Genomic DNA, 15,372 nt, shown 5'->3' with positions numbered 1-15,372 from the left:
AGTGTCCCCAGCTGTCACACCGCCAGGTGTGGGCTTCCAGTTGCCCTGCATGGCGGACTGTGCAGAGAGCCCCAGGGCGCCAGGTTAGCCGTCTGTGCTGTGACTGCGGACAGGCAGACGGACGTGAGGACGGACACTGTCACCTTCCCCAGCCCTGCAAGGGGGCTTTGTAGAGGGCGGTGTGACTCCTTCCCTTCCCCACCTGCCACGTCTCCCAACCCCTTCCATCTGCCTTGAGGGGTGGGGTACTTGAAGGAGGCCAGGATGTGAAGAGGGGAGAACAGAATTAGGCACTCTGCCCCGGTCTCCCCACCTCTCCCTGTGAGGTTCGCTCAGAGATTATGGGCCAGTATCGTCCAGACTGAAGGAAGGCCCTGCTGGCCCGGGAGCTGCGCCTCACTCCCAACCTGAGTGTGGAGAGGGCAGCCTCAGCCCTGAATGCGGCGGCGGGCGGAAGGCTGCGCCCAGCCGGGCCTCGGCCGGTCCCCGTGCGCTGTGTAACAGCGCCACCTGGTGGACAAGAGCAGCAGCTGCAGCCCTGTCTCGCCGCCTGGAGCTGTCTTCTCTTTGACCTGGAAAAGCTGATCGCAGCCCGTGGTCAGGGCCAGGGTGAGTCCTGAATGTGGCGTGATTTGCAATTTCAAGGCAGTAAAGTCTTCTTTCTGCTACACCAGCTTCCTCCAGGAGGAGGTTGGAGATACATCTTGTCATCTAACGTCTCCAACTTCCAGGCTGCCGCAGTGCCTTGTCCTATGCCTTCCTGGAGCAGAACCCTTCCTAAGCCCCCAAGTTCTCACTGGACAAAATCCACACCAGCCTGGCGCTGAAGGTGCCGTCTGAGCAAGCCGCCTCCAGCACATTGCCCGTCGGATACACAGACCCGGTTCGATGTCCCGCTTTACCTCCTACTCGCTGTGTATTGGCTCTGCACCCCTCCGAGCCCAGTGCCATCACATGTAAAGTGCAGTGATGATCCCTGCCTTGAGTTAATGCACCATCAGTGTAAGTTATTTTCCCCTTCCCACCAGATTCCTCCACTAACCGTCCTTGGGGCCTCCTTGCCTACAGCACCTGCTCAGGCTGGGCCGTCTCAGAGGAGTGTTTCACCTGTACTCGCTGACCGTGCTCAGTGCCCATCTCTGGACGGCTTTCCTGATGGCCCTCCTCCCTCTTGGTCCTCACAATGTACTCGGTGCGGCTCTGAGAGCCTAGTCCATGCTCCTGACCTCAGAGCTCTGTCTAAGCTTCCCCGCCAGCGGACACGATCTCTCCCACTGCTTGACCCATCAGGGAAGTGGCTTGCACACACAGATGAAGAATTTCTCCTACGTGTCTGAATAAATGCAGTTGGAAGAGTTCTGGTGCATCCTCCCCCGTTGCTGATGGCAGGACAGAGGCCCAGAGAGGTGAAGTGACCTGTACACCCACGTTCCCACTGTTAGCAGCAGGGCTGAGGCCAAAAGGCAGGCCACCTGACTTCCCTCGGATACAGTGTGGGAGAAGTTCCAGGCCCTGGCGTACGGTGGCAGTGGGGGAGTAAAGACACTGTAGGGTCCCTCGGCAAGGACAGAATGGGATTTGCCCTGAGCCCCATTTTGTACCCTGCAGGCCTAGTAATTTGTTCCAGCTTCCCCTCCCTTCCTCTCCCTCCTTTGACTCTGAGCCCAAGTTCTTGGATCCTCAAACAGACCTCGTCCACAGACTGGGCAATAGTGGAGAGAACCTGGGGCCAGCTTCTCCTTTGCTGCTGGTTTGCTGGGGAAACACAAGGAAGTTTCCTAATCCCTATAAGCTTCAGTTTTCTCATTTGGTGAGTGGAGTATCTGTTCTGCTGGTATCGTGTCCCAGATGAAGCGATTTTGGAAGACAAATGTGATGAATGCAAGTCTGTAGGTGCTGAACTGGCTGGGCTAGGGATTCTGCTGCCTCTTCTCTGGGGCTGGTGTGTGTTGTCAGACGAGAACTGGGCACCTCTCTCTCCCTGTGAGTTCATAGACAGAGGCATGTGGTTGAGGACCGTGTGTGTGTGTGTGTGTGTGTGTGTGTGTGTGTGTGTGTGTATGTGGTGGGTGAGGCGCAGTAAGCGTAGCAGGGTGAAACATTGGTAAAAGTGCATTTCCTGGCTGCACCTCCAAGTCATCTCGTGAGAACAGGAAATAAATAAGTCAGATGTAAACATGATGCTTGTGTCGGGGAGAAGGGAGGCTGTGCCACAGAGAAGCCAGGGCTGCTCAGGGCCCTGGATGGGGTGCAGAGGTGGGGCCTGCACCATCAGCACTGGCTTCCCCTTGGCTTCTGCAGTGGGGCCAGTGCCAGCTCGGAGGCCAGCAGGGGAAAGGAAATTGCTGCGGCAGGGAGGGGAGATGGTGAGGAGATTGAGGGAAGATAGAATGTGCAGCTTTGGGGGCAGAATTTAACTAGGGAGGACCCATTTCCTGAGAACAGCCTGGCATCGACAGCATGGAGCAGGCCAGCCCTCAAAGCCCAGAGGCAGCAGGAACCAGCCTCTGCCACCCCCTGCCACCCCATGACAGTAGGTATTGGGTCCTCTGTCTCACACACACAGACAGAGACAAGGAGAGGGGAGAATGATGAAAAAGAGGAAGAAAATTATAGGACAAGAGAAAGAGAGGCGATGGAAAGAGCCACACAGATAATGAACACATGATTTCCAAAGGTGTGTTTCGTTCTCCCTTGGGCTCCTTTAAAAGTGCAAATAATTAGTTTGGGACTTCCCTGGAGGTCCAGTGGTTAAGACTCTGCACTTCCACTGCAAGGGGTGAGGGGGATCCCATGTGCCATGTGCAGTGCGGCCAAAAAAAAAAATAGTACAAATTATTAGTTTGAAGCCTTGTGATGGCTGGATATGCAGTTCCCTGCTTGTGGCCTGCCTGGGCATACAGTGATCTCTCATGATGGTTTTAATTTTCATCTCCCTGACAAGTAATTTTGAGCAATTTTTCCATATCCTTGTTGACTATTTTTTAAAAGAAATTATTTATTTTATTTATTGGCTGTGTGTGGGCTTTCTCTTGTGGAGCACAGGCTCTAGAGAGCAGGCTCAGTGGTTGTGGTATACGGGCTTAGTTGCTCCACGGCATGTGGGATCTTCCCAGACCTGGGCTCAAACCTGTGTCCCCTCCATTGGCAGGCCGATTCTTAACCACTGAGCCATCTGGGAAGCCCCCTTATTAACCATTTGGTTATCTTATTCTATATCTGTTTGATAATTTTGCCCATTTGAAAAAAATTTTGTTATTTTCTTTTTGATTTATAAGCTTTAAAAAAACACATATTCTACATATAAACCCTTTGTCAGTTACATGTATTGAGAATACATATTCTCAGTCTGTGGTTTGCTTTTTCATTCTCTTAATGGTGTCTTCTGATGGATAGAAATTAACTTTGATAAAGTGCAATTTATTGATCTTTTCTTTTGTGCTTCTTGTCTGCATTTGTTTCTTGCCTGTATTTAAGAAAGGTTTGTGTTACCCCAAAGCATGAAGAGAGTCTACTATATTTTCTTCTAGGAGCTTTATTATTTTATCTTTCACATTTAGGTCAATGGTCTATTTCAAATTAAACTTTTTCGGTGTTTAAGATTCAGTGGTTTTCCATATGATATCCAATAGAGCCAGCACCATTTATCAAAAAGACCGTCTTTTCACCACTGAATTGAAGTGGTGCCTTTGTTGTAGGGAAAGTGATGACACAGGTATGTCTGTTTCTGGACTATTTTTCTGCTCAATGAACCTTTGTGTCCATCCTTGTACCAATATGGCACTGGCTGAGTCCCTGTAGTCTATAATAAATTTTAATATTTGGTAGTATAGATCCTCCAATTTTGTTCTTGTTTAAGATTATCTTGGTAATTCTAAGTTCTTTACATTTCTATATATATTTTGAGATTTTGAGATTTTGATTGGCATTTTTTAAAATTTGTAAATAAATTTGGGGATAATTGACTTCTTAAACAGTGTAGGGTATTCCAGTCAATAAATGTGTAATACATCTCTACTTATATAGACTGTATTTAATTTCTCTCAGCAATGTTTTGAGTTTTCAGTGTCGATGTCTTGCATATCTTTTTAAAGGTATGCATACTTATTTCAAGGTATGTTTTTATGTTAATGTTTTATTTAAAGTTTTTAATTTTCTAATTGTTAATACATAGAAAATACAATTTTAAATATTGTGTCTAATGATATTGCTAAATTCACTTATTACTTTTAATGGTGTGTTGATTCTTTTGGATTTTATACAGATTTGGATTGTGTACACATGTATACAATCAAGTCATTTGTAAGCTATGTCAGTTTCACTTCCTCTTTTGCAATCATTATATGTTTTTATTTTTTTCTCTTGTCTTATTTCATTGCCTAGGGCCATGGTAAAATATTGAATAGGAGTGGCAATAATGGCTATCTCTGTCTTGTTACTGATTTCAGGGCGAATGCTTTCGATATTTTATTCACTGTTTCATTAAGTGTGATATTATCATTTTAAGGATTAGGATACGGAGGCTTAGAGAAGAAGAGTAACTTGCTCATCACTAAGTCAGCAACCAGCACGGCTGAGTTGTGAACCCAGGTTTTTCTGGCTCCTAGGTTTGTGCACTTCCAGTGTACCACAGCTACCTCTAGAAGAGCAGTGCGTAACCCAGGGTCTCAAGTAGAGTCACTTGAGGAGTCTTTAAAAATACTGATGCCAAAAAAAAAAGAATAAAATACTTAGGAATAAACCTTTCTAAGGAGGCAAAAGACCTGTATGCAGAAAACTGTAAGACACTGATGATAGAAATCAAAGACAATACAAACAGATGGAGGGACATACCATGTTCTTGGATTGGAAGAATCAACATTATGAAAATGACTATCCTACCCAATTTACAGATTCAACACAATCCCTATGAAATTACCAACAGTATTTTTCATAGAACTAGAACAAGAAATCTTGCGATTTGTGTGGAAATGCAAAAGAGCCTGAATAGCCAAAGCAATCTTGAGAAGGAAAGATGGAGTTGGTGGAATTAGGCTTCCTGACTTCAAACTATACTACAAGGCCACAGTGATCAAGATAGTGTGGCACTGGCACAAAAATAGAAAGGAAGATCAATGGAACAGAATAGAGAACGTAGAGGTAAACCCAAGCACATATGGGCACCTTATCTTTGACAAAGGAGGCAAGAATATACAATGGAAAAAAGATAGCCTCTTCAATATGTGGTGCTGGGAAGATTGGACAGCAACATGTAAAAGAATGAAATTAGAACACTTCCTAACACCATACACAAAAATAAACTCCAAATGGATTAAAGACCTAAATGTAAGGCCAGACACTATAAAACTCCTAGAGGAAAATATAGGCAGAACACCCTATGACATACATCAAAGCAAGATCCTTTTTGACCCACCTCCTAGAATCATGGAAATAAAATCAAGAATAAACAAATGGGACCTCATGAAATCTAAAAGCTTTTGCACAGCAAAAGAAACCATAAAGAAGACAACCCTCAGAATGGGAGAAAATACTTGCCAATGAAGCAACAGACAAAGGATTAATCTCCAAAATATACAAGCAGCTCATGCAGCTTAATACCAAAAAAGCAAATAATCCAATCCAAAAATGGGCGGAAGACCTAAATAGACATTTCTCCAAAGAAGACATACAGATGGCCAACAAACACATGAAAAGATGCTCAACATCACTAATCATTAGAGAAATGCAAGTCAAAGCTACAATGAGGTATCACCTCACACCAGTCAGAATGGCCATCATCAAAACATCTAGAAACAACAAATGTTGGAGAGGGTGTGGAGAAAAGGGAACCCTCCTGCACTGTTGGTGGGAATGTAAGTTGGTACAGCCACTATGGAAAACAGTTTGGAGGTTCCTTAAAAAACTAAGAATAGAATTACCATATGATCCAGCAATCCTACTCCTGGGCATATACCCAGAGAAAACCATAATCCCCAAAGAAACATGTACTATAATGTTCATTGCGGCACTCTTTACAATAACCAGGATGTGGAAGCAACCTAAATGCCCATCAACAGATGAATGGATAAAGAAGATGTGGCATATACATACAATGGAATATTACTCAGCCATAAAAAGGAATGAAATGGAGCTATATGTAATGAGATGGATGGACCTAGAGTCTGTCATACAGAATGAAGTAAGCCAGAGATAGAAAAACAAATATTGTATGCTAACTCATATGTATGGAATCTAAAAAAAAAAAAATGGTAGCGATGAACCCAGTGACAGGGCAAGAAAAAAGATGCAGATGCAGAGAATGGACTGGAGGACACGGTGTTGGGGTGGCGGGGGGCAAGGGGGAAGCTGGGATGAAGTGAGAGAGTAGCATAGACATATATACGCTACCAACTGTAAAATAGATAGCTAGTGGGAAGTTGCTGTGTAACAAAGGGAGATCAACTCGATGACGCCTGATGCCTTAGAGGGCCGAGACAGGGAGGGTGGGAGGGAGTCGCGGGAGGGAGGGGATACGTGGATATATGTATAAATGCAGCTGATTCACTTTGGTGTACCTCAAAAGCTGGTACAAGAGTGTAAAGCAATTGTATTCCAATAAAGAGCTTAAAAAAAAAAATACTGATGCCAAGACTCCACCCCAGATCAATTAAATCAGAATGTCTGGTGATGAAGCCCAGGCATTAGTATTTTAAAACTTCCCCATATGATTCTAATCATCCAAGAACCAGGCAAATAACCACTGATCTAGAAGCACTTTGGTATAATTCAGATCCCAACTGTGCCAGCAGCGCTTTGCTGAAAACCTGGCACTTTCACATCAGCACAGGCCTAGTAACCCTAACCCACAGGGAAATGAACTTTTCTTAGTGATTTTTTGATACCTTCTCACAAATTCCACTCCTTCCACCACTAAATGCCGCCAGAGCATTTCAACAATCTGCTTTAAGGAAAATCACTTGCTTGACAGGGAAATTGTTTTCTATTTATATTCTCAAGTGATTTAATTCTTGATTTCTTTCCACCTCAATAACTCACCTCTTTCTTCGTCTCTGACTTGGCTGCCAAACTGATTATATAATCCCTTTCATGCATTGTTCCATTCCCTATTACATATTCATATTTGTATTTTTCTATTTTGGCATTTGGCTTTTAATCAAAGATTCGTGTTTGAAAAAGCAAAAGAGGTTGAGTGGGATCTGGGTGTGTTCATTTGGAAGGTAGATAATATTATCCTCCTGAAGGCCCATTTCACTTTCTAGAGCTTTTTATTGGGCTCCCAACTCTACCAACCACTCCTTAGAACAAATCCATCATTTTATAAAGTGAGCCTTTAACCCTTTACATTGTTCCCAGACTTTGTCCTGAACCTTGCCCTCATCTGGTGTACCTCCCACATTCAGGTGCTCTTCTGGCCCGTGGGTTCATTTATTCCACTGAGTGCTTTGCCCTGTCCCTTGGCCCACGCTTGTCTTTGCTTCCTTGGGCAGGACCCTGTTTCCCTCTCTGACTGTGATTGAATTTTCCCTCTGGCTGTACCCTGGGCAAACAGATCCATCCATGAGCAGGATTCCAATTGCTTTGTGGTTGCTACTTATCTTTTATTTTTTTCTGCAGGCTGTTGGTGTCCAAGTGGACAGAAAGGTGAAGGAGGAAATTTGGGGGGTCTTTAGGTCATGCTTCCCCGCGGAGGCTGAGTTATCACTGCATCTGCATGGTTCTGTTTACTTGTTACAAGAACCAACTCCTCTGCCCTTCCCTAAAAACTAAACACGCAAAGAGGAATTAGGAAATAGATCAGCACCAGTGATATATGATCGGCCTTTGTATACTAGCCCGTGTTCCTTAGATATTCACATAAAACTGATGCCTATTCACACCACCACCGATGCCTTCCAAAAATCAGTAGGAGGACATTGCTCGTAAATTGGATGTGATGTTTACAGTACACTTGGATTCCTTAACTTCATGGTTTCCATAGTCCTTCTGCCACTGCTCAAGGAGAATCTTACAGTCCACCCATTCCCTCTGTATCCAGTTTCTGGGTGCATCAGTCCTACAGCCCAGGTAGCGACCAGGCCAGACCATCCTCACCACCACTTGAATGCCCTCCCATGAGGAAAGCTTGTCCTCAGCCCAGGCCCATCCCATGCTACGTAAAAGCTAATTACCTCTAAGTGCTTCCAGTAGCAATTTCTTTAGGGATGTGAAAGTACTTTGATTAGATTGTTCTCTTGGCATCATTAAGTTTATGACTGAGGATGGGAAGTGGGTGTTTGGGGATGGAGACCTTCCAGAAATAGGACCAGTGTTGGAGGAAGCTGGCCTCAGGCAGGGCTACTCCCAGGCCCACCATAGGAGCTGAGCTGAGCAGCCCCACTGATCAGGCTCTCTCATCAGCTGCTCCTTTTGCTGCCCTTCTCAAAGGTGCAACAGTGGGGCCACAGGGCCAGGAGTGGGGAGACCAGGATGGGTGTCCCAGCCCTGGCATTACCTTGCTTCATGGCCTGAGCAATCTCTTCCCCTCCCTGGGCCTCGGTTTCTTTATCGTTCAGCCCACACCTTCACAAGTTAACCGCTGTGTGTCAGGCCTCAGCTGGTTACTAGAGACCAGAGAAGATTCAGTACAGGAGCTGCTCTGAGCAGCTCAGCTCTAGGGCATGTAAACTGGCAAGGATGATCCAACACGATAAGTGCTCTGGTTGTGGGCAGACCAGAGTGGTGTGGCAGCTGGGAGGACAGAGACCCTCTGTCTGGGGGAGGCAGGTGCATGTTCACAGAGGAGGTGACTTCTCACCTGGGTCTGAGAGGGAGCAAGGAGGGAAGGTGAGCACTTTGGCTGTAAGTGAACTGGGTTTGAGATGCCTGTGAAATATCTGGGAAAATTAGTTTTAGAACTGAACATAAAGAGACCCAGTAGCAGGTTGGAGATGTAGATGTGGATCTTGGGAAAGCAGGTCAGGGCTGGAGGGCTAGGGGGTCATTATAGTGAGTCATCGAGGCCACTTGTGTTTGGGTGCTATTGACCGAGGTGGTACAAAGCGGGCTGATGGCAAAACCTGTGGCTAAGAAGCAGTTAGCTAGGAGGAGATGAGCCCGAAAGTGGGCGTGATGGAGGCCCAGGAAGGAGAGTGGCCCAAATGGAGAGAGGTCTCAGCAGGGGCAGGTGATTCAGAAAAGCCAACTAAGAGAGGAATGGACAGGCTGGGCTTTGTACTAGTCACGTTCCCAAGTCCTTTTAAGTGTATGATCTCTCCCCCCACCCCTTGGTTTCTCTACGTGTCTGTCTTTATCTCTTATTTATTTCTGATTCACCTCTGCATCAGTCTGCCTGCTTCAGAATCTATCACAATATAGGTGCTCAGTTACTGTTTGTTAAACAGTAGAGATTCATGGGTGGTACTTTTTCTCTCTGTTCCCTTCTAAGGAATTGTAATTATTAATCTTATTGTTCCTGGTCAGGTATTAAAACAGGAGTCACTGACCTTTTCAAAGTTCTACTTCTGGGCTGCAGAAAGGAGCCCTGGAGAGAAGCCCAGTTGGGGCAGGCCGAAGTGAGGCAAACTAGGACTCAGGGCCCCAAGTCTAGGAGTGAGGACTGCAGCTGCCAGATGGGAATACGGTGGAATGATGGCGCCACCATGTGGCAGGCACAGTACATGCATTCTCTTAGCAATTCCAGATTTCAGTATCCTCTGGGGCTGGTGTTTTTATTCCCATTATATAAATAAAGGCTCAAAGTAGATACAAAAATTGTCTAGCTAGTAAGATATGGAGGCAGGATGCAGACCCAGGTAGGTGTGACTCCAGGGCCTGTGCGTATTCTGACACTACCGGAATTGGGAAGCCCGGAGCCCGGTGGTGGGGTCCTTTCAGGGCCTCATGCTGTGATGAGCTGGGCTGGGTTGGAGTTGCTGAGATGGTGATGGATACGGAGATCAATCTGGGCTAGTGGCAGCTTGCGAGCAGGAGGCCAAGTGGCCAGTGAGTGGCATCAGAATCAGAGGCCTGGGAAATCGGCCCGCAAGGGTCATTTTCCTGGGGTCAGGAGTCTGTGGAATCTATGTTACCAAGCCAGCTGTTTTCCGAAGCTGCCCCCTCCCACAGCAGGCTTTGCTCACGATATCCCCTCCATCTGCAATGCCATGTCTTACCTTAACTTGTCTAAATTGCATCCTCAAGTCTGAGGTTCCACTGTCCTCTCCTGCCCTTATCTCCCGTTTCCTGAACGCCTACTGCATGCAAGGCCTGGAGCAGCCACGCGTGCACAAGCTGTGATCTCCAGGCTTGCAGATTTCCGGGGGGGTCGGTGGAGACACACAGACAGATGAGGGAGCGGAGAGTCACCTCCCGAAGGTGCTTCTCCAAATGGCACAAAGTCCGCTTCAGACCTTGTTAAAAAGCAGATTCCAGGCCTCCGCAGAGAGCCTAGGTGAATAGGTCTGGCTGGGGCCCAGGAATGTGCTTTGAAGAAACCCTTAGTGAATTTGGTGTCATCCACAGATGCCACTTGGAGAAACAGGGCCATCCAGTGTGATAAATGCTGTCATGACAGTAGATGTGCCTGGACATGAGCTCCAAGGAGGGCTGCCCTCCTGGAGGGGGGGTGTGGGCATTAAGTCACAGTGGCTCCCAGGAGGTCTCCCCATGGTGCGTCCTCACCAGAAGTCTCGTTGTACAATGGCCATTTGAGGACAAGTCAGTTGTCCCTGCCCCACTGCTCCAGCTCAAGGCCTGGCACTCAACACGCGCTCAGGGAGACTGTGCTCCGTGGGTTTGCTGAGCGGCAGTCTGGGCTGGGGAGCAGGCCTAGTGTGCAGGGCCTGGGGGCACAGACCCTGGGGGGCCATCAACCCCTTGGCCTCTCAGGTGTGTTCAGGTGGCCCATCTCCCAGCAGGCATTGGGGATTAGGTTTAGGCCTGACCAGCATTCCCAACTGGATCTAAAATGCAACTCCATCTGCATCCAAGATGAGATTAGGGAGCAGGATTGGCTGAGAAGTGGTCTCCCCTACTGTAGATCCCGTTGCTCCCCAGCTACTGCCTTGGATGGTGCTGGAAGGAGGAAGGTAATGAACCAGAGAAGCCTAAGAGGCATCTTAGGTTGGCAGCAAGAGGGCTGCTGCCTGTTTCTAGGCCCAGAGCAGCACCCCTTCCTTCCCTAGGCACAGGTGAGGCCCCTCTCTGAGGACCTGCTAGCCAAACACTTGGCACGAGCCCAGTCCTGTGGGGGCTGCTGGCTGCTGTTTGCTCTCTTTTATTAAGCACCTCCAGGTGAATTTTATTGCGGACAGTTCCCTGGGCTCCTGTTTCCACATTTGTCTCTTTTGAGTCTGAGATTGCCAAAGGCTTTCACAGCTAATGGACCTTAAGGCTCCCAAGAGCATTTAAGGGAGGCCCAGAACGCCGTGCGGGTAATTAGTCAAACCGAATGCAACCACTGGAGAGCGGCTGAAGCTGAGTGGCAGGAAGTCACGGAGCAGGGACAGGAGTCTGGGCCTGCGGCAGGTGTGTGGCAGGCTTCTCTTCACCTCGCCTCACCTCACCCTGGTTCCTGCCCTGCCTCGCCCCTCCCCCACGGACCCCGAACAAGGGAAAGGTCTCCTTGGCCCTTGGTGGCAGGGTCCCCAGGCAGGTGGGTGTCCTAGGGCATCTGAGGGGCTGCAGGAATGCTGCTGAGCTAACCTTGACAAGTTACTGCCTCCTTTTCTCTGTCTCACCTGCTCACACTTGCTGGAGGCTGGAGTCTGAGCTCAGGTGTCACTTCTTAGAAGGCAGCGTGATGCCTCTTCAAAACCATGGGCTTTGAGGCTAGGCTATTTTGATTCATATCCCAAACCAACTGCTTTTAAAGTCTGTGATCTGGGGTAAGTCAATGAACCTTTCTGTGTCTCAGTTTCTTCATCGGTAAAAATTGAAGATAATAATAACACTGACCTCAGAAGGTTATTAAAAGGATGACTGGTATAATAACACACGCACTGTATCTAACAGCGCTGACCTCTGAAGGCTGTTGTGAGGATTAATGGTGTAATAACACATGCACAGTGGTAGTTGGCATATATTAAGCACTCAATAAGCAGAAGTCACTACGCCAAGAGCGGGTCCGGCTGGGAAGCTGAAGTCTGGCATTCAAGTCCCACGGTGCCCAGGTTTGCTCCTCTCTGATGGGGCAGAGAGAACGAGGCCTCCATGGGAGCAGCCCTCTCTCTGTGGGGGAGGGTGGTGGAGCATAAGGTGCGGAAGGACCGATGCTGAGCTCAGTCTGCTGCTGACCCAAGGAGAGGAAGAGGGGGCCAACATTGTTAAGCATCCCTTCTGGATCCAGCTTCACCTGCTTCCTCTCTTTAACTCCTCACACCTCATTGGTGGATGAGGAAACAGAATCTCAGAGAGGCTGAGTGACCGAGCAAGAGGGAGCAAGGATGGGAGCCCAGGGATGTGAGATTTCTAAGAGACTGTTCTTTCTACTGCAATGTGTTGTGGTGGACGCTCTGGCCTAGCCCCTGGATGCCTGCCGACGTACACTGTCTGAGAAGCCCACTGGAAGTCACTGATCTCTTTGGAGCCAAAAGATAAGCTCCCCAGAGGCACGGGGGATCCAAGCTGGGCTGTGAGTCTGTTTCATTATTATCAAGAGCATGTGCCCTCTCTCCATCTGCAGGTGGATGGCGTTCTGTGCTTGGCTGACATCCTGACCGACGACAGCCACTCAGAAGCCACGCGGGCTGAGGCTGCGGCCGTGGTCGCCCAGGTCACCTCCCCACACCTGCCCTTCACCCAGCATCTCAGCAGCTTCCTGGAAAGCATGGAGGAGATCGTGACAGCTCTCGTTAGTGAGTCATCCAGGGCGGGAGGGGATTGTTGGGTGAGGGGGGCCTTGTCACAGTTGTCTTCAGGAAGGACAGGAAGGTCTCCCTGTTCCCCCCTCACTGTACCCCACATATCTCCTGCATAGAAATCACACTAGCTGAAATCCCACTATTGAAGTATCAGAGTCAGGCTTTAAAGAGCTCTGTTGTCAAGTCTTCTGTTAAAATGCTTGCAGCCCTCAGAGAAGCTCCTTGAATGAAATTCAGATTGGGATTAATTGGCCTTTCAGATTGGAGAACAGGACAAGCTCCAGGGAAGAGTGGGGCCTCAGAGTTGAGGTTCAAATCTTTGACCAGAGAGACTCTGATGGGCTTTTTTCCTGAAAGCTCAGTCTGTGGTACTCAGTGAATGTGGCAGCAATCACTAGGGGCAAAGGGCTTCTCTGAGAGCAGCTCTTCCCCACCATCTGCTGCCTGCATCCCCACCACTGGCCTCGCTTTAGGGGACCCTGAGAGCTTTGACTCTTCTAGGGTCCCCTGTTTAGACGTGCACTCCTGGCAGGAGAATCAGAACCCCATATCTAGAATATATTCTTCCTGCAAACCTGCAGGAACTAGAAGGACTCACCTGGATGACAGTCCTCAGGAAACTGGTTTTGCAAACCACATCCTTTCTTTGATAAGTGCTGGTGATGCTCTGGGTTTCTACTTCGATCCCTCTCTCTGTCACTGTCTCTATATCTGTATCTTATTGAAACAGAGTGAAAATTGATTTCATCAGAAAGTATAGGGTTGGCACTTGGATTTACCAAAGCAAGGTTGGGAATATCTGGAATAGCACAAATTTAGGAGCAGCACAGAACAGTGGACTTGGAGTCAGAACATTTGGGCTTGGATTTTTGTCTTTGATTCATCCATCCAACAAATAGCTCTTCACTGGCAGCCTTGTGCCAGCCGGGCGCGATTCTGCCACTCACTTGCCGTGTCACATTGCACAGCTCACTTTACAATTTACCTACTATATGAAATAAGGAGTCAAGACCCAGCTCTCTCAAGGGTCCTTCTAGCTCTAGAATTTTCAGGTCTGCGAGTACTTTGCACACAGGAGCCATCAGTTAAGTTGACTTAATGGCTGATTCTAGTTACTGTGGTCGTGGCACCTACAGGCCAGGCTGGGAGAAATCAACTTGTCAACATCCACATTGATTCCATGAGAAAACACAGAGGCCAGTGGTTCAAAGTCTTGGCTAGAGGGAACTCAAGAGACCATCAAGTTTAATGGCTTCCCTGTAAGAGAAGAAACCTAGGCCCAGAGGGGTTGAGGGACTTCCTCAAGGCCACATAACAGTGTTAGGATTCACTTTTGCCAGGGGTGTCGTACTCAGTCATGCACCAGAGCCAGGCAGGAAACACAAATGAGGTGAAGCCAGATGGAAGAAGAAAATAAGGAGATTTGAGTCCTGTATTGAATTTAAAAGCATGAGCAGTGAATAAAGAGGGGCACTGATAAACTCCAGTTGATTGTTGCCATGTAGGAAAGGCAATTTAAAAAAAAAACACAAAAATTCTAAGTTTTATAGACAATCTTCCAGTTTATAAATGATAGCAAATAATCAATCAGAACATATATACTCTAAAAAGCCTTTCATTATTGCCATATGTCCATTTCTACTTCTTTGCCGGGGCTGGATTTCTCCCTGGAGAAGAGAAGTCTCCCTATTTATTTCACCCTGATGAAGATGCATCGTGGAGTCAGCTCTGAGAGCCTGCAGATGGGATATATTCTTCTGGGCAGGGAGCCAGGGCTCTGTTCTTTGGTGGGAAATAGTCCTCCAATTTCTTGCCATTCCCTGGAAACATTTATAAATAAGTCACTGGAATTTAATCTTCCTAACACATCTCAGGTGACTCAGACTGTAGTTCAAATAAATGCTCATCAAAATTAAAAGGCACTTAGATGGCTGTGTTAATAATTGCTCTGTCGGCAGCAATGGTGACTGCATAAGAATGGGGGGTGGGTGTCTGGACTAGAAGAAACCTTGCAGCAAAGTGGGCTGTGAGTTGTGTGGTCTCATCCCAAACCCTGGCCGTAGGGAGATGGCCTGGGGGGACTGACCCTAGTGACTCTCCCCAAATCAGAGGATAAAGCAGTCATTAGAAAGGGGAAATCATAGAGTTCTTCTTTCCTTGGCTAACGTGCTGCCCCAGCCCAGGGTGGCTAGGTCAAGATGCTAGGTCTTTTAGTGGTCACACCTGGGCTGTGGGGAGCAGCGTTGCTCAGAGGCAGGCATTGCCCCCCTGATAGAAATGAAACTATCATTAGACCTGCAGGGGCATCACCGGGAATGAGGCAAAGAGGCCTAGAGACAAGAAGCAGCCTGGAATACAGAAAGAGTGGGGACTTCGGGGTCAGGCAGTTTGATTCTCCCCTGCCCAATTACCATCACTCCTCAGTTCCACAGTTTTGGGGAAATCATTTCACACCTGAATCCTCAGTGTCTTCATCTATAAAATTGTCATTAAAAAATTGGGTTGTCATGAGGATGGAATGAGTTGGTGAAGT

General features: G+C 47.6%; 1 protein-coding gene across 1 annotated transcript in view; it reads left to right on the top strand.

The window, feature by feature from the left end:
* Positions 1–15,372, top strand: part of INSC (INSC spindle orientation adaptor protein) — a 130,457-nt gene that overhangs the window by 92,491 nt on the left and 22,594 nt on the right. The window contains exon 8 of the mRNA XM_057750085.1: positions 12,662–12,833. Coding sequence (XP_057606068.1) covers positions 12,662–12,833 — 172 coding nt within the window. The remainder of the gene's footprint in view (positions 1–12,661; positions 12,834–15,372) is intronic.

This window comes from Hippopotamus amphibius, chromosome 9 (genome assembly GCF_030028045.1).
Source record: "Hippopotamus amphibius kiboko isolate mHipAmp2 chromosome 9, mHipAmp2.hap2, whole genome shotgun sequence".
NCBI lineage: Eukaryota > Metazoa > Chordata > Mammalia > Artiodactyla > Hippopotamidae > Hippopotamus > Hippopotamus amphibius.
Note: the sequence above shows the minus strand (reverse complement) of the source record. Positions and strands in the feature narration are given on the sequence as shown.